The following is a 17,553-nucleotide window of genomic DNA, read 5'->3' as shown; positions in this document are numbered from 1 at the left end:
GTGGGGAAGCCTTTGAAATGATTTTAATGTACCATGTATTGTCTACATGCAGCGTAACATAATCAGTGACGAGGCTGTAGTTCCTCCTGTTTGTCACCAGAGGGGGGCAAAGAGCTATTTGTCAACAATCAGGTAGAAAGTACGACAACAAACATCAGAAAGTCAGATACAGAGAAATATTGGGAGATAAAAAAAATATATATATAATTATACAAAATAAAACATGTCTTTCTGTATTTGCAAAATAATCAGAATTATGTGGCCAGGTCAAACTCAACTCGGCCTTTTAAAATGCATTTGATTAAAAGCAGTTTTTTTTTTATTTGGCTAAGTTGATGTGTGAAGTGGTCCCGCGCAACTGAAACACTGAAGTAAAAACACTGTGATAAGTTGCGTCCGTTGCTGTCGGCTTTTACCTGCCAGGGTTCCATGATTGATTGACACTCACCTGTAGTGACGTAGGCAACGCGGCTTAATAGGCGCCTGCAGACCGAGGAGGAAGTGAGCGGATGCGGAGAAATATGTGACCGAGTGGAGCGGAGGAGGATCACGTCTGCTGCTGGAGTTGCACCGATCAGCACCTCTCTTTAGAAACCACCGGACTCACTCGTGATAGGCTCGTTTAATAAGAAGGCTGGTGTTCGTAAGGTCGGCTCGCATAGGTAAGGCAGCTGTTGAACTTAATATTTGTTGAACCGCGTTTCACCTCACTGTTATGAACCATGGGAATGTGAGGCAGACATTTTTGTTCCCACCCTAATCCGTCTGTTGGGCTGCGAAGTTATTGGAAAATTCAGACTGCGACTTAACAGGAAAAAAAAAAAGCAAACACCGTCCTGATTTATTTCACTGTCGGTGTCATAACAGTATGTGTTTTAAAAATGCAGTTAAAGCTATTGTTATATCATCTCTGTCATGAAGGGAATTTTAAGACTGTTACTATAATGACATGTTTATAAGACTGCAATACATAGTGCCTGTGTCTGCACTTGACATAACAGTCTTTGCACAGGGCAGGTTAGGAGTATTTATCAGAGGAAAAGTGTTTGGGGTTTTTTCATGTAGTTTCTGTAGCGCGCAGATTTGCTGGAGCAGGTCTTTCTGTGTGGTTGTGTGTGGGCAAGTGCAGTGTGGGAGTGAGCGCTGAGTCACGGGTTGAGTCCCTTGATATGAGTTTGAGGACGGACACAACTGGCTGGCTGAGTGTGTGAGTGGGGAACTGGATCAGGGGTTAGGCTCCCTCCTTCGATGGGAAGAGATCTGGGAGCCCCACTGTAGGTCACTGGTGGTATTTGAGGGTCATCCAGACTATTGACACTCTAATTACCCCTGTTGTTTTTTTCCCCATGTCTCCATCCAATTTGCTAGTTTCTACATGTTCCCTGCCTGTAGTCTGACTTTCTTCTGGCTCTTTGTCCCTCCTCTTCAGACTCGTTCGATGTTGTAGGTGCTGAAGATCTCAGTAGACCAGGCCTAGGTGACACTGGGAGGACATCATGTCCAACAGCTACAAGGGCGACCAGGCCCCTCTAGTTCTGGAGCGCCACTTCTCCACAGAACTCCATATATCTGAGCCCGGTGATGACCGCTGCCAGCCACAAAGCCCCCCCACGGCCCAATCTGAAACAGCCACACCCCAGGAAGATGAGGTAGACAGTAAGGTTGTACCTGAGCGGGTGGTTTTGAGCACCCAGAGTCCTGCCGCGCGGAAGGTTGGCAAGCACCAGCTCATTCCCAAGAATTTAGCCAGCCGGCCTAAAATCCGCCACCACACCACCGTGGTGACGTTCCCAGTGGGACTGGAGAACGCCAGCAGTGTGACCCGCAGCCGCCACTCAACCCAGGGGCCAGATTTGTCCTGGGAGGATTATGACAGTGATGGAGACGGCTTCGCTCTGAGGAGGAACCGCAGGAACAAGTCATACAGAGCAGCGGTGACCAGCCTGGACATTGAAGCCATGGTGTCGAGACAAGGGGCCGCAGCCACGCTGAAACCTGTCAGAGAGGGCAGAGCAGTCAGTCCTGGTCCAGGTCGCAGCCCTGGACGCAAGGTACAGGGTGGGGGGGGGGGGGGGAGCATTTGAGGCATTTATCTCATAGTTGATTTAATAGAATTTGCAGTTGCAGGTGGCAAAAAAAATAGTGTAAAAATATATTTGAATCCACTTATCTGTTGGATATTATGAGTGTTCAGTAATTGAGGTCTGTCAGAAGCAACTGGCTGAATGATCAGACGAACACAGAGCCCTGCTGATACAGTTTTAGCCTCATAGGTCTCAGCCAGCATAGCCAATGGCATCGGCGGTGACTTCTGCCAAATCCTCCTTTAGTCATAGTGATGATGCCGTGTTTCCACAACTGTTTCCTATCTTCCACACCCAAGAGTGTATTTACCAGAGTACGCTGGAAAAATGCTACATTTGAGGATTGGAAGAAAAAGGCAGTGCTGAAGAGAGAATGAGATGTTAGGAGAAAAAGAATATCAAATTAAAAGCTGAGTATTATTGAGGCACATGCATTCCACAGTGTGAAACTCAGGCTGCACTGCTGTCTCCCCTACAGCGCACCCTGGGGAGAAAGAGGAACCAGAATCATCGTGGGTCCTTCAAAGATGGTATGTTCCCCATGTGTCACTCTGTCCACTTCGCTAAATATGGCTATAGAACTACAAATACATGGGAAATAACATTTGTCTTTTTTCATGAAAATGATAATAATAACTTATGGATACAATCTGTGACGTGGCTTACAAAAGATCTCTTGAGAGGACAGAACAGGAAACCATTCATGCTGAATGCCAGATTGTTACGTCTTGACTATTGATGTCCTGTGCCTTCAGACAATGCCACTTCTCCAAATATGATTTTGAGTCATTTTCCAGGTATAATCATGCAGACTTGAGGAGGTTTTATTGAAGAGTTTTGTTTGTCCGCCTGTTGAGCTGATATCTCACTGGGGCTGCTGCTCAAAAAAAAACGTAAGACGCAAGAATCGTCTTTCACCGGCACATTTATCTCCGTGAGAATCAAACCTGTGACCTGAATGGTCTCGGGATCATTCCAGTAACGACGCACTGCAGGCAAAAGCCTGCGTTTAAATCTAACTCCCAATTAGCTTTTTTTTTTACAAACGGATGCATTCTCACTTCCCACGCTTTAATTCTCAAAGTGACTCGTGTTATTATGTTGACAGATTCCAACTCTGCTTTAGCCTTTCATTTTTCACACTTGACAAAATACCTGCAATTAACTTCTTTCAATTCATTCGACAGACTTATGGGTGAATAACATCCGAATCCTTCATGCATGAGCCCATTGTGTGAGATAAATATTTCACCCTTTAAATTGTGCTGTTCAGGAATTTGCAAAGCATTTTTCCTGCTTCTATTCCAAAACCATCGCACGCTGAGACTCTGAATTGAAACCTAAGCCGCGTTTGTGGAAAATCCTCAGCTACTCCGCGCCTCTACCAGGAGATCCGTGAGCGAGGGCTGCACTCCACCAACCAGGACGAGCTGCTGGACGACTTTGTGGTGGTGGAGGCTCCCGTGGCGGTGGAGGACCAGGGCATCGTGGTGAAGAGCTACCGGCCGGCACAGCTCACTTGGAGCCAGCTACCGCAGGTAAACCTTTTAACTGCACTGACAATCAAAGTAGGTATTGTGTACCAGTGCACTAAAAACATAGATCTATCAGAGAACAGTTTGTCTTCTGATCAAATGTCCTTGCTCCTAAACTTCAGCTGGATTTTTCCTTTTATCTAAAAGGGTGCAATATAAAAGCTTCTTGCATGTTTTTGTTGTTTCATAAACTCCCACACTCCGTGACCCTGTGTAGAAATGCTGGCTATGTTTGCTCTAGATGTTCGAATACCCACCGAGTTTGTTCTGACAGGCTGGAGTTGTTGACAATAAAAAAACATTTTTTTACGATTTTCAAAACAAATTATATCTTGAATATACAGCAGAATATGGAGTTAAACATTGGTTTTATTTTTATTTTGTACAAAGGTGAGGGACACGGGTATCCTGACATTGATCTCACCTCAGGAGAGAAAGAGACAAGAGGTTAGTATGTGTGTTTGCCTGTGTGTGTGTGTGTGAGTGTGTGTGTGTGTGTGTGCTGGTATGCATACCAAGTATGCCAACAGTAATGTCCTAGAAGGGATTTAATGTGCTGCAGGAAGCAGGACAGCTCTGATGCAGCTCAACGGCCGAACGTGTTTTCTTCTTTCTATACTCGGTGTTTTGAATTAGTCACAGTCACACAGGGAGAAGAAGAGGCTCGTGTACCAACTGTTCACCAGACCGTAGACTTTAAACACTACAATGCAATGCAACCATGATTACATGATATTTATTGTTTCTGTGTTTTTTGCCACTGAGTTGGAGGGAAAAACAGCCATAGAGACGGTTAATTTAATAATTAAATTCTTTAGCAGTAATCATAGAAAGCTATGGGTCAAGCTCCTAAAACACAGAATCATACATTTCCCAAAATGCAACTCAAAAGTGTCTTTAATTAGACCACCCATGCCTCCTTAATGCCCCCCCTAACACACTTCCAACTAGTAATACAGGCTTTCTGTTAAATAACAGTGTGCCTTAAAAATGTCCTTTACATTTATATTAATTTTCATCCCACACCTGCCAAATTTGTCTGGCAACAGGTTCAAACTCATTCTCAGAGTTTTTGTTAAAAGGCTTTCTAGGAATCAAAGGACTTCCCTGAACAGAAGTAGACATAATAAGTTGAGCTATAACAACAAAGCCAGGTACAGCTCATTACAAAAGAACTCCAAGAAAGTATTGAACACCAGCAGATAACACTATCTGCTGGTGGATTTCTCTGTTTATAATGCGTCTTCACCGGCAGTCCAACAACAGACGTGTCGATACCAAAGGTCCACCCTGTGTGCACTACAGTCCTTAAATAAAGCCGCACCCTGCCAGTGTGATCACACTGATTCCGTGTGCTGAGCTGGTGCCCGTCTCGCTCTTTTGTACCTGATGGGTTTAGTTTCAGTGCTTCAGCAGAATGGCAGCCGTCCATGGCCAATTGAATGCTGCTTTTTAGGGACATGAAAGCATTTACCGGGTCCACCAGGTGCACTATCGTGTACCACTCTTTTGTGACAATTTCCTGCTGTTGGCGGGAGATTTTCAGGAAGTAGTGATCTTGATTTAGCCTAGCTAGCTAATGCCCTTTGCTCCTGCCTGAGCCACTGCACCTTTACAGGAAGTGAAGGAGTGTGTAAGATCACCTAAGATCCTGACCACAGTCAGCAGAAGTTAATTACGCCCTCCATTTCATAATAATACTGTCATAAAGTGAAAAGTACTTCCACACTGCTACAAATTGCTGATATGTTTTGTTGTCTGCTGGTATATGCTTCTGATACCTGTTAGATAATTGGCAAACGATTACCACAACAATTACAATGTGAAGTTTCAGTGGCGTCTAAAACATCACCAGTAAATGTCGGATTTTGGTGTCACTCTAACAAATCCACCATTCTCCCGAGACGTTTAATATTGGAACCAAATGGTTTATCATAGAGGACAGCAGAACTACAGATTTCTCCACCAACCGCAGCCTCAATAGACCACAATGCATTGCAGCCACAGCATATGTTTTACTTCGTGTCGGGGACATGTCTGTAGCACTTTCTTGATCTTGAAGAACGTCACTAATGCTTTGCTCCGTTTATCGGTGTAAACTCCTATTTGAGTGCAGAAAGTAGAGGTCATTTCTCTGGGGTTTTTTTCAGGTTGCAAATGCGAGTTCTTCACATTCACACTTATTTGGCCGTGTGTGTTCATTTGACAGGCCATTTTTGAGATCATCACATCAGAACATTCGTACCAGCACAGCCTGGGCATCCTGGTGCGTCACTTCAAGAGTAGCGAAGCTCTGAAGAAAACAATGACAGCCACAGAGTACCATCACCTCTTCTCCAACATCTCTGTCATTCAGGAGGTCAGCAAACGGTGGGTGCAACATCCTCTTACGTGTGTGTGTGTGTGTGTGTGTGTGTGTGTGTGTGTGTGTGTGTGTGTGTGTGTGTGTGTGTGTGTGTGTGTGTGTGTGTGTGTGTGTGTGTGTGTGGAAAACGAGTGGGAAAACAGGATCTGATTTTGTCATACGGTTAACGTTGTATTCCCATTGAGATGGGGTTTGAAGCAGAAAATGAGTTGTTTTAAAGTTTCAGGTGGAGTATTTATGTGTTTTGTATCCCGTAGGCCCCATCAACATGTTAAAACACGCCAGCCAAACTGGTTCTACTGCTCTGAGTGTTATTCTCGGGCTTTAAGATGATAATGTGCATGAGAGCAGCCCGTATTGCTTTGTGCATTGCTAGCGACATACATTTGAATGAAAATGGATAGAGAGAGAGAGTTTTAGATCCTGTTGTTCTTTGTTTCCAAGTAAAACAGGATGTATGAAACTAGAACGCAGAGGGTTTCTCAGGAGCTCCTGTTTGACCTGACTTACAGTATCTGTGTGTGAATGTTTGCTTCCTGGGCTGGGCTGTTTTACCAGGTGTCATTTTACAGCTTTTTGTCAAAAAGGCACTTCGCAAGGGCAGGGCTGAATGTCATTTATGATGTTGTAATATCCAATAATGGAAGGCCTTTACAATGCTTTGGCAAAAGGGTTCCCCTGGATCTTATAGTAGAAAGTTACATTTTGCATAGGTTTAGTATTTTATTGTATTGGCAGCTTGAAATGATCAGTCTGTGTGCTTTCAGGATTTTCAGAGTCCATTGAGTTAAATGAAGACAGACGCCTTTTGTTGTCAAAATGACTCAAATAACTTCCTCCAGTGACACAATTGTTACAGAATGAAACTTAACATTACAACAAACTTTACTTTGTTTAACACCATGTAATAGACTCTAATACAACATATATATATTTAAGTTGAACAACTTTCTTTCGATGAAGCCAGATAGAACCCCAGGTACCAGTGTGTTGATAAGTGTCATCATCACATACGAACAACCTGAGATTCAAAACCGAGAAGTTACCACATTCAGCCTGAACTCACTGGCACAGCTGTGTGTCCTGCTCAGGTAAACAGTCTGTGGGAGGAGAAACACAGTCCTTTCACTTCTTTACCAACCTCCCCCTCTCGCTTCATTTTCAGGTTTTTCGAGGACCTTGAACGGCGTCACTATGACAACCCAGTGATCCGGGACATTAGCGATATTGTTCAGAACCACGCAGCCCACCACTTTGAGCCCTACATCGTCTACTGCTCCAACGAGACATTTCAGCAGAGGACGCTGCAGAAGCTGCTGTGAGTAGCGGAACAAACTGTAACAATCCGAGTTTCTGCAGCGACACGGCAGGATGAGCTGAACGTTCCGCCTTTTCTTTCCGTCTATCAGGACCAGTAACACTGCGTTCAAAGAGGCCCTGAAGCAGATCGAGGGGAGCAGTGACTGTGGAGGCCTGCCCATGATCTCTTTCCTGATCCTTCCCATGCAGAGAGTCACCAGACTCCCACTGCTGCTGGATGTCAGTATAACCATTTCTTTCTTACATAAACCACTTATTGTGAGGCGCATAGCTGCTGAAAATAGGACGCTGAGGGCCACTTATCTGTTTTTCTTTCCTTTGTGTCATTTCAGATATGCATTCACCACATTATTTCCAAGTTTATCAATTTTGTCAGCCTTCAAAAAACAATTAAAATGCTGTTAATTATTTAAGCTCGTAAAGCTGCGCACCTATTAAGATCAAAGGGCACGAACACACATTTATGTATCATAGAGACACATTTATGGGGGGTGAAATGAGAAGAATTTACAAAATTTGAAAAATAAGTCAACAAATGAATAAAAACCATATGTGTGCATATATGTGCATGTACACCTTATGATTTAGAAACTCCAGATTCCGCTTCTTGGCATGTATAGTGGTGCAGAAGGTTGTTTTGCGTCTAGAAGTAAATAACTGCTACTAACTAAGTTTCGTACCTTTTTGTTCTCTCCTCACAGACCATCTGCCAGAAAACTCCAGATAAGACAGCGGAGTACTTTGCTGCTGTTTGGTCACTGCACGCCATCAGCAAGGTAGAGAGACGCTGAGAGAGCACTCTCTATCTCGCATTTGAGAGCGGACTATGAAGTCGATGTGTTTGTAAAGTTGCGATTATCATTATGTCGTCGTTGTGATTGTTAATTCAACAGTTGGTCTCGAGCTGCAATGATGGTGCTCAGCGGATGGAGAGGACGGAGCAGATGTACACCATCCAGAAACAGATGGATTTTGGTAAAATCAAGGTAAGTTGTGGTTTGTGCTCAAACACCGTCAAGGAAAGTGAAAATAGAGTTCACAGGGTTTGACTTATTAGGTCTAATGATGGCCGTGGATGTAGATAGAAAAAGCAAGGAACATGTAATTGAACCTGGATAAGGCTTCGGACTGATTCATGTCACGTCGTCATGATGCAGATTCAGTTAACTAACCTGAACCGATGGTGATAACTCTTGTGTCCTCGCAGCCATTTCCTCTGGTGTCGTCATCGCGGTGGCTGAAGAAGCGCGGTGAGCTGGCCTTCAGCACCGAAGAGCTCAGCATCTGGAGGGCTTTCAGCAGCAGGAGCTACTACCTGTTTGTCTTCAACGACGTACTGATCGTCACCAAGAAGAAGAGGTCAGTGGGGCTGAAACACACCGTTTGTTTTGAATATTATGCACTTCAATTCTAAAATAGTATTTTTCTGGGGGGATTCTTGTATGAATTTGAATTCATACAAGTATCTGCAAATATTCTCCAGGATGTCAACATAATCCCAATAGTTAAGATGTTGAGGAGTAGTTTGTCGTGAGAAACAAAGTCACCAGAGCAGGAAGCTAATAGTTGTATTAATATATTGTATATTTGTACTTTCACAGATCAAATCGCTCCCACTTTAGATAAAAGAACCTAGTAGTGCATCTGCTAAAATGGGGGCAGCTAGAGAAGACAAAGTTGAGAAACACAACCAGGTTTTGAAGCATTTCAGGAGCTTTGTGCGTGTTTCTCTGGGACTTTGGGTCCAACTGCGGGCAGGCAGGAAACATGAGAAACTGAGTGAAATGACAAGAGGAAGGGGACGGAGAAAGGAAAGAGCATGGATCTGGTGCTTGCATATTTGAGATTCTTCAATCTTGCATTCAGCACGGCAGCTCGACAGACTACAGCTCTCTGTTTTGAGTTAGGGAGAAACCAAACAATGTCAACACAGAGGAAGGAGCTGCCCACAACACTGGAGTCATTTTCAGGGTTGTTAAGTTGACACTGCGACCCAGTCATTAGGTGATAATATCTAGGAAATGCTATCAGCAGATGGTCAAGCAATGTGGTTTGAATGTGTTCGTTGTACACCCATGCACGAAAATAAAATAGTGACTAGGTTTAGCTACACTATAATGTGTGAAAATGAAAATATTTCTGTGAACGTTCCTGCACAATTTGATCAAAGTTATCTTTTAAATAGACATTTGAGTAAAAAAACGGTTTGTTTATCCAGTGAGGAGAGCTTTGTGGTGATGGACTACGCCACTCTGGAGAATGTGGAGGTGGAGGTCGCGGAGGATGCAGAAGGACGAGTGTCTTCGCCTGGCAAGAACAGCTACTATCTTTCCTTCAAGCTGCAGATGAGCAAGAACAGTGAGGGCAAAGCGGAGCACATCTGCCTGGTGGCCGAGTCCAGGTAACCATGCTCTCAGCTCCCTTCAGCCATGAACTGTACATAACTGTACATTCCTCAAGTGGGAATTTGAAAAACACAAGGTTTAAGTATTATGAGTATATAAAGGTGCTTTTCACATTGCATTTCCTGTGACTTCTTCACAATAAAAGCATCTTGCCAGTTCACCAGTGGAAAGATTTTATTGTGAATTGGGCTCTAATAAGACTGAAGGTGACCAGTACACAGTAATATAAGGCTAATGTATGAAGTACAAACAAGAACATGAGATAAATTAAACCACAAACCACAGAGATTCAGTTCGAAGCTACAAAAATACTGAGAGCTGAACACAGAGACCTCTTGGAAAAAACTGACTGCAAACCAAATGTGATGTTTTGTTTCTGGCTCCCTCTACTGACAGAAGTTTTAATGCTCCCGTGCATTGAGTCCATTCGTAAGAAACAGACTTCTTGTGTTAATACATGTTCAAAATGCAACACTAGCTCTGGAGTCGTATTTAACTGTGTTTTTCTTTGTCTCTGTTGCCAAGGGATGACCGGGCACGCTGGATAGTTGCTCTTACTGAACACAAGCAGGATGGAGTCTTTACTTGTCGAGATGGTAAGTCAGCATGCTTTATTTACCAAGGGAGTCATTCTTTGAAATACACTTTGAGTTCTGAGCTTGATCGGTTTTCAGTGAGGGCATGTCATTGTTGAAAGTGGTAAATGTTCTCTTGCCTTTCATTTGTAAATTATTCATTTGTAATGGAAGGCAGTGTGCTGCACAGAAAACAGATGGTTCATTTTCATTTTTCATTTCTAATGAGTCTGCAGCTATTTTAAATGCAATCTTATTTACATACATACCAGAGCTGAATAGGCTCTCCCTTCTATTCCAGACCTTTCAACTATTACTTAACATTTTCTTGATCTATGTGAAGCCTGACTTTGGGTTTACGATGAACTAAATACATATAAAGAACATAAGCACACAAGCAGCACCAACACTTTCTGTTTGTGTAGCAGCAATTGTTTTAAGTGACATTGATGTTATCAAAGGGTGTGCCTTTCCAGTCAAACTGACACATTCCAGGAAGTAAAAAGATGTGCTGTAGATATTCATCAGTGTGGCACAGGTTGTGTTTTTACAGAAAAGACAACCGGTTTGTTGACAGTCAGTTAAAAGTGTTGGTTTCATGAATCACATTGCATTATGGGAATGTTTTTAAGGTCTTCCACAGTGTGAGGCCACCAAAGCCTACATGCCGAAAGAGCCAGATGAGTTGGGGCTGCAACAGGCTGAGCTTGTCATCGTGCTGCAGAAAGAGGAAGGTGAGTGTGTGTGTGTACTTAGCTCCATCACTATCTGTAATACATCACATCCAGACCCTCATGCTCAGTCAGTGAGCCGCCTACCTATATTTCATTTAAAAGCATGCAAGGGTACTTAAAAGCTAACCGTCTGCTCTTCCTAGCCTGGAGCTACGGGGAGAGAATGCGAGATGGAGAGAGAGGCTGGTTTCCTGCCACCTGTGCCACAGAGATCACCAACCCAACGGCCATCGAGAACAACGTGCAACGCATGAAGCGGCTGCGCAAAGAGACCAACGTTTGAGCGACTCTCGGAATGTACAGTGGACAAAATAACAAAAACACCTTCCCGTAAATTGGTGACACTGCATTGCTTGCGTATCATACTGAACACGGTGGTCCAGACGTCCGTCAACACACTGATCTAAGGTGTATACCATGTGACCATGAGGTACCTGGGTTGGATCCAGCCAGTGTCCATGGTTTATGTTACTCTCTGTCATTCTGTCCAAACCAATTTTAAAGCATCAACTTATATCTCCACCAAAAATGTTTTATTGCAGAGCTATTGTATATATGTGCTTTTGTCCACTTTCTATATGTGTAGCCAATAAAGAAGACATTTGCTATAGCAGGACTTACTGGTCAACAGTGGCAGATAACTCTACTCGTCCAGCACTATCCTGGTGCTGTACATGTATTTGGTGACAATGTAAATTGAAACTTACTTGCTGTAGTAAAAAATGAGCCTCAGGCCTAGGTTTGAATACAAAATCTAGGCGCTACAAATTTAAATTCTTTTGTATACATGCGCTATTGTATGAGAAGTTGCTTAAACTGTATTGCTTTCATGCATCCTAAGCTCAAGATGTGGAACTTGATATAGTGCTAAATGTTGGATGCATTTCTTGTATCACATTGTGTTAGCGTCATTTCAAGATGCTGCATAAGAATTTTGTTATCCTCGTGTAAAATAAATTAAGAAATGTGACCGCAGAAATATCAGTTTTGGCAAAATATTTACCATTATAAATGCCGTTTATGACACTTAATGTTGAATTTGGTGATTGTAAAATTGACTGCATTATACAAGGTTATACGTCTGTATTCAAAACGAAAAATAAATACTAGTTAACTGAAATACAATTTCAATTTGTGTCATTGTTAAGAGCCCATTTACTTGAAATATAAAACAAACACTCGAGACATTTTTCCTGGTTTCTGGACTTTTATTTGAGCTTGCATTTTGTTAAAATGTTTGAATACATAAAAAGTTATTTAAAAATGTCAAACTGACCAGTTATCAAATTCCATTTTTTTTCTTTAAAAACCATTTGGTGTAAAAACTTAGGACAGATTTAGAAAAACATTTGCTGTTTCCCCAAAACGTTTGTAGCTGTCACATAAAAATAATGGGAAAAAAAAAAAACAAGTCTGCATAGATTCTGCAGGCAATCGGTGGTAATCTGGTCAAATGCATGGTGCAAGCTTGTGACGATCGTCAAGTCAAATCTTTATTGCTCAGATCTTGTTTGATGTTTCATCTTGTTGACAAAAAAACTGTAAAGAAGAAACGGAGAAAATTAGTCAATTGTTCATCTGTATGCTACATTTTTAGTCATGTAGCGTGCATCACCACCAGATAGCAGAAAAAGAATCAAAAGCCTAAAGCCGCTGCTCTTATGGAGAAGAGCCAATAGGGCTCTACGGTGCCCGACAGTTTGCTTTATCAAAGCCACTGCACTACCTCATGCTTTGGATCATCTACTACAGATCCAACAGAGTGCAAATGACAAGCTAGTTTGCTAGCTTAGCTGTTAAATGTAGATGTTTTAAGTTTCATAGTATTTGTCAGCTCTGTCTGAATCCACATATTTGTGAAATTTAAGTTAATGGAAATGATCAGCCATTGAAGTCTTTATACTGACCCGGACGATGGTAAAAGATGGTAGGTGCCGGTGGGCAGGTTGTTTCCTACTCAGCCCCACCCTGCTGGGCCTCGGGAGCGGACGTTTTCTCTGCAGATGGGTCACCTCCTGTCTTGGCCTCCTTGGTTTCCTGGCCGGGTTTGTCGTTAGTCTGTGGACGTCTGCGGCGGTAGTTGAAGTTACGGCGGTAGCGCCGCTGGCGGGGCTGTTGGTTCTGACCATCTTCGCCGCCCTGATTCTCCTTGTCTTCCTCGCCATCCCGCACTGGTCTCTCGCCATCCCGCACTGGTCTTTCGCCATCCCGCACTGGTCTCTCGCCATCCCGCACTGGTCTCTCGCCATCCCGCACTGGTCTCTCGCCATCCCGCACTGGTCTCTCGCCATCCCGCACTGGTCTGGGACGGGGGGGACCCCTGGAGTGAACAAGCAATAAGCAAGGGGCTGTAAGGAATCATGAATTATCAAGAAACTAAGAAGTGGTGATATCATCTAATGAGATGAGATGCAGTTTTAAAAGAAATGTACATGGGCCAAATTTGAATGCACAGCTGCAATTTGAGGGTGGGCTGCAATAAAAGGAAAGCTTCTCTGGCCAAACAGGTGGCATTTATTAATTGAGGTTTGCTGGTAGACTCTGGGCTAGAATTCTTTGATAGACAGCCCAGTGCTTTACTCTTCCATTGTTTGCAGCCCTGCGTCAATGAAGCCCTCACGTAAACCTGGGAATGAACCTTGGTCGGAAGCCTCTGTAGTAGCTCTGCCTCGCTGGTTTGTTGCCCTGGTCAGGACCTCCCTGGCTCTCGTCGCCCTCGCCTCCCTGAAAGCAAATACATCCAACAACTGACATGAAGCTTTTTCCAAAGCCAACACGTAAGCAAACAAACCACGTAATGAAACTGGCCACCCAGCCAACATAGCTGAGATTAGGGGCGTATTTTGAGTCAATTTGCAAGATAATGTCCAGACCCCCGGATACACCAAGATTTTTTTTTTTTGTTCACAACCACGTGAGTGTTGAAAGGAGAGGGTGTTGTGTATGAGATCAACATATCAAAAGGTCCCAGGCGGGACTGCTGGGTGCCTGCTTCTGGACAGAAGCCCTGTGACGGCGTACCTCAGACATCCCTCCACGTGGTGCGTTGGTGTACGGGGGCCGGCGGCCGTAGCGTCTACTTACAAAGTATGGCGGGTAACGCCGTCTGCCGGGGTAAGCGGGTCTGCGCTGCTGCGGTTGCTGCACTTCTCCTTCAGGGGCGCTCTCTCCCCCATCTCGGCTGCCTTTCTCACGGCCTCCGTTGGGTGGCTCACCCTCTCCGTCACTCTGGTAGTTGTCGGGGTATTCTCCAGCGCGAGGAGGGCCCCTTCTTCGGGGATAGCGCCTGTAGCGGTTCCTGTCGGCAGCGTACTTACTTCCCTGGACTGCAATGCCTCCTGGGCCAGTGACATTTGCCGCCTCTGCTCCCTTTTTAAATAAAGAAATAAATGTAATTACCCAAATGAATTATCGAGAGAACAATTAATAGGATGCATCTTTTTTTAATAGCTGCAAAATAATTTCAGCACTTTGGACCTAGTAAAAAAAACTGATTGTATTACCAACCAAAACACAGCTTACCTTCTCTCCCTCAACTACGTCAAACTCCACAGTTTCTCCATCTCCAACACTGCGAAGGTATTTCCTTGGGTTGTTCTTTTTGATGGCAGTCTAAAACCCAAGAACAGTTCAGGGGTTAGATTTCATATTCATGATCATTACATAAATGAAGAGAATAAAACTACGTAAAACTTACCTGGTGTACAAAAACGTCCTCCTTTGTATCATTCCTAAAAATAAAAGATTGGGGGGGTACACACTCAGTTACTTCTAGTTAGTATCTTGTTGAGCCACAGAATACAATATATCTGCAGACAGATTGACACTAAACCGGGAAGCGTACGGATAAGTACTGTGCGTAACAACAGCATGGAGACCAGCAGACAAATTGCCTGGTCAGCTTTGTAAGCAAATCAAAGCCTTAATAGGATTGGGAATGTTCCTTCACACACACAGATGATATCAGGGTCTTTAGGAGCCATGGATAGGGTGGGGTCCACTTACCGATTGATAAAACCATATCCATTCCTGACGTTGAACCACTTCACTGTACCCAAGACTTTTGTTGCTGCAACAAGACACAATAAAAGAAAATGATTAACCAAGTTTAAGCTTCAGTCATTTCCTTTACAATATTACACTGTTGGGATAGCATATTGTGGGTACAACTAAACCTTCCAACCAGCTTGTCCATGACTCACAATATCAATGAGAAACAGAAAGGGAATCAAACAGGGACAGATGATGAAAAACAAACCAAGGCCAGATAATGTGTAAGTTATATTTAACTCCCAACTGTCACCCTTTTATAGATCCTGGTGCTTAGGGGTGCCCTGTGCCAGCTGCACTTAGTGTGCGGTATGAACCAAGCGCATTATGGCCCAGTAGTGACTGCGCTATTTCTAGTGTGGAACGCAAGATTAGTAATCATCCAAATTATCAGTGCATCTGTTTTATTGAGCTGCGTTAGTGCGCATATTTAAGATGGATGCAGCAATACGATGCTGCGCTGTGATCACTGATATTTCAAAGTTGAGTTACTACAGACCTACTGCCCCATTTTAAACCGCACTACTCAGTACTTGAGCGTTCACACGTGGTAGAGTCGCGCCCGGATACGTTAGCATGCAGCGAGCCCAGCTGGCTTGTTAGCGCAGTAGCTAACTAGGGCTCAACCATGTGGTTGGATTAAAGCCAGCGAGCACAAACAGCCGTAGCACATCATAACATATTGGGACCAAACATTACGTGAGGATAAAAGTAAACATGTCGCGTTTCCGTTGTTTTCGTCAAACAGAAAACTCAATGTCCAAAGAAATCCGTGGAAATATACGGCGGACATTTTGGGTTGCCCCTTCAGCCATGTAAATAGCTAGCGTAGCTTCGTTAGCCAACGAGCTACCATCGCTGTTTTAAGTAGCTAGGCCCTTGAATGTGGGCAACATTTGACAACCGTTGACAGTTATACTCGAATATATTTATAAACCGGCCTCACTCGAATTGTTTCGCCGACCACGTTGAGCACACGTTTGAGGGTGCGTTTCGACTTAGTTTTTGAGAGATATTTACTTCTAACGCGGAACCAGACCATTTCGTGTGAACAAAGGGACGGTCTGCCGCTTACGTTAGCTTGTTTTCTACGGTAGTAATCGTGGCCGGCTAAGTGAGCAATGTGACATAACTTCGTGTTCCACAGTGATATGCGATTAGCCGTTACCAAAATGATCGTTAACGTTATAACGTCTCGATGTAAGCTAATATTGCCTCGTTACTTCGACGGAGTAGTGAGTGGCTCAGACGTTTGCCTCGAAACAATAGTCCTGAAACAACCTCAACGTTCGTGCATGTGACGGCCAATCGGTAACACGGCATTCCGTGGCAGCTATTAGAAGGCCGGTAAACGGCAGAGATGGACCGGTTGGGATTTAAGGATTACCTTTACAAACCATGTATTCTAAATCTGAAATTAATGCCACTCAGAGAAACGGCTCATAATTCCCCCAAATAGTGGATATGTAACACTAGCAATAACGACCTATATTCCAACTGACATTTTAAAATGTGTGTCGCGAGCTAACGCCAGGACTAATGTTTCGCCTCTTGACAGCAAATGGAAATGTATTTTACCTTATTCAAGATATTATTAATCATAGTTCATACCCAACTAACGTTATATTACTTACAGACATCCTACAAGTTCACGTTATAGCTACATAATCGTCTGAGATTTAAGAGGTACAAAATGAACATTTATTTTATAATTTGCTTATTTCAACAAACGTTAACGTTAATCCATTTGAGTTAACGACATTTCTTAAAATGTTGGAGTAACATTAGTGATTCAACGGTTAACTGACCCGGTGGTTGGGCAGTTAACATTTGCAACCGCCGCTTTTGCGCACCGCCTCTACAGCGTTCCACACCACGTTCGCTAACTTAACGTTAGCTAACTAGCTCATTTCCAGGAGCCTTACCGATGACCTTCTTATCCGCCGCGGAAGCTTCGGCTGCCGGACTGGATGGGCTCTCCTCATCGGCAGGGGCATCGGGTGGTTGTTGTGTCTCGGCCTCGCTGCTCATGGTTACTACTGGTTGGTTTCTGCCGGCGGTGGCTCTCTGCTATGTTTCCCGGTGCTAGATGGTAACCTGGGCCGGCGGTGGTAGGGGCTACTGCCTTCGGGCTCTCAGCTTTCCTCTTTCCGCTCCCGTTGCCGATCGAACTGGGCAGAGTGAGAAGCTGTGCCGGGGAATGTGCCTGGCCGGCGGTCCGCCCAACTACTCTTCCGATTGGTTGGAATGTGTTGTGAACAACAAAACGCATTCCTATTGGCTGAAACAACTGTCAAATTGGGTTGAAAGAAGAGTTTGCTGAAAATGATTGGCTAAGAGAGATTGTACCTGTTCCTTGTCACCGCCCCATGGTGTTGCCGAAGCCAGACAAGTCAGACAGAAAACCGTGACACTTTTGGAACAGTGTGCTTGGTTTTTGGTCTTTGAACAAAATGTACAAATACTGAAAAACACAAGGACTCGA

At 43.9% G+C, this 17,553-nt stretch overlaps 2 protein-coding genes across 2 annotated transcripts; one reads left to right on the top strand and one right to left on the bottom strand.

The window, feature by feature from the left end:
• The first annotated feature begins 1,496 nt into the window (after positions 1-1,496).
• On the top strand, positions 1,497-11,301 carry arhgef16 (Rho guanine nucleotide exchange factor (GEF) 16). The gene is made up of 14 exons (XM_076102195.1): positions 1,497-2,051; positions 2,563-2,614; positions 3,453-3,622; positions 4,010-4,066; positions 5,829-5,989; positions 7,150-7,302; positions 7,394-7,523; positions 8,006-8,080; positions 8,198-8,290; positions 8,512-8,663; positions 9,523-9,705; positions 10,235-10,305; positions 10,917-11,018; positions 11,162-11,301. Exons 1-14 carry the CDS (start codon positions 1,497-1,499, stop codon positions 11,299-11,301), a joined length of 2,094 nt encoding a protein of 697 aa, XP_075958310.1.
• A 904-nt stretch (positions 11,302-12,205) lies between these two features.
• On the bottom strand, positions 12,206-17,255 carry ybx1 (Y box binding protein 1). Its single transcript, XM_076094260.1, has 8 exons — positions 16,994-17,255; positions 15,024-15,087; positions 14,716-14,749; positions 14,541-14,630; positions 14,103-14,387; positions 13,657-13,742; positions 12,926-13,338; positions 12,206-12,557 (listed from the first exon to the last, which is right to left on the bottom strand). Exons 1-7 carry the CDS (start codon positions 17,097-17,099, stop codon positions 12,972-12,974), a joined length of 1,032 nt encoding a protein of 343 aa, XP_075950375.1. The 5' UTR covers positions 17,100-17,255; the 3' UTR covers positions 12,206-12,557; positions 12,926-12,971.
• Between the last annotated feature and the right edge of the window lie 298 nt (positions 17,256-17,553).

The sequence above is a fragment of the Anarhichas minor genome, unplaced genomic scaffold (genome assembly GCF_050575085.1).
Source record: "Anarhichas minor isolate MPS153535 unplaced genomic scaffold, ASM5057508v1 ptg000003l, whole genome shotgun sequence".
NCBI classification, from domain to species: domain Eukaryota; kingdom Metazoa; phylum Chordata; class Actinopteri; order Perciformes; family Anarhichadidae; genus Anarhichas; species Anarhichas minor.
Note: the sequence above shows the minus strand (reverse complement) of the source record. Positions and strands in the feature narration are given on the sequence as shown.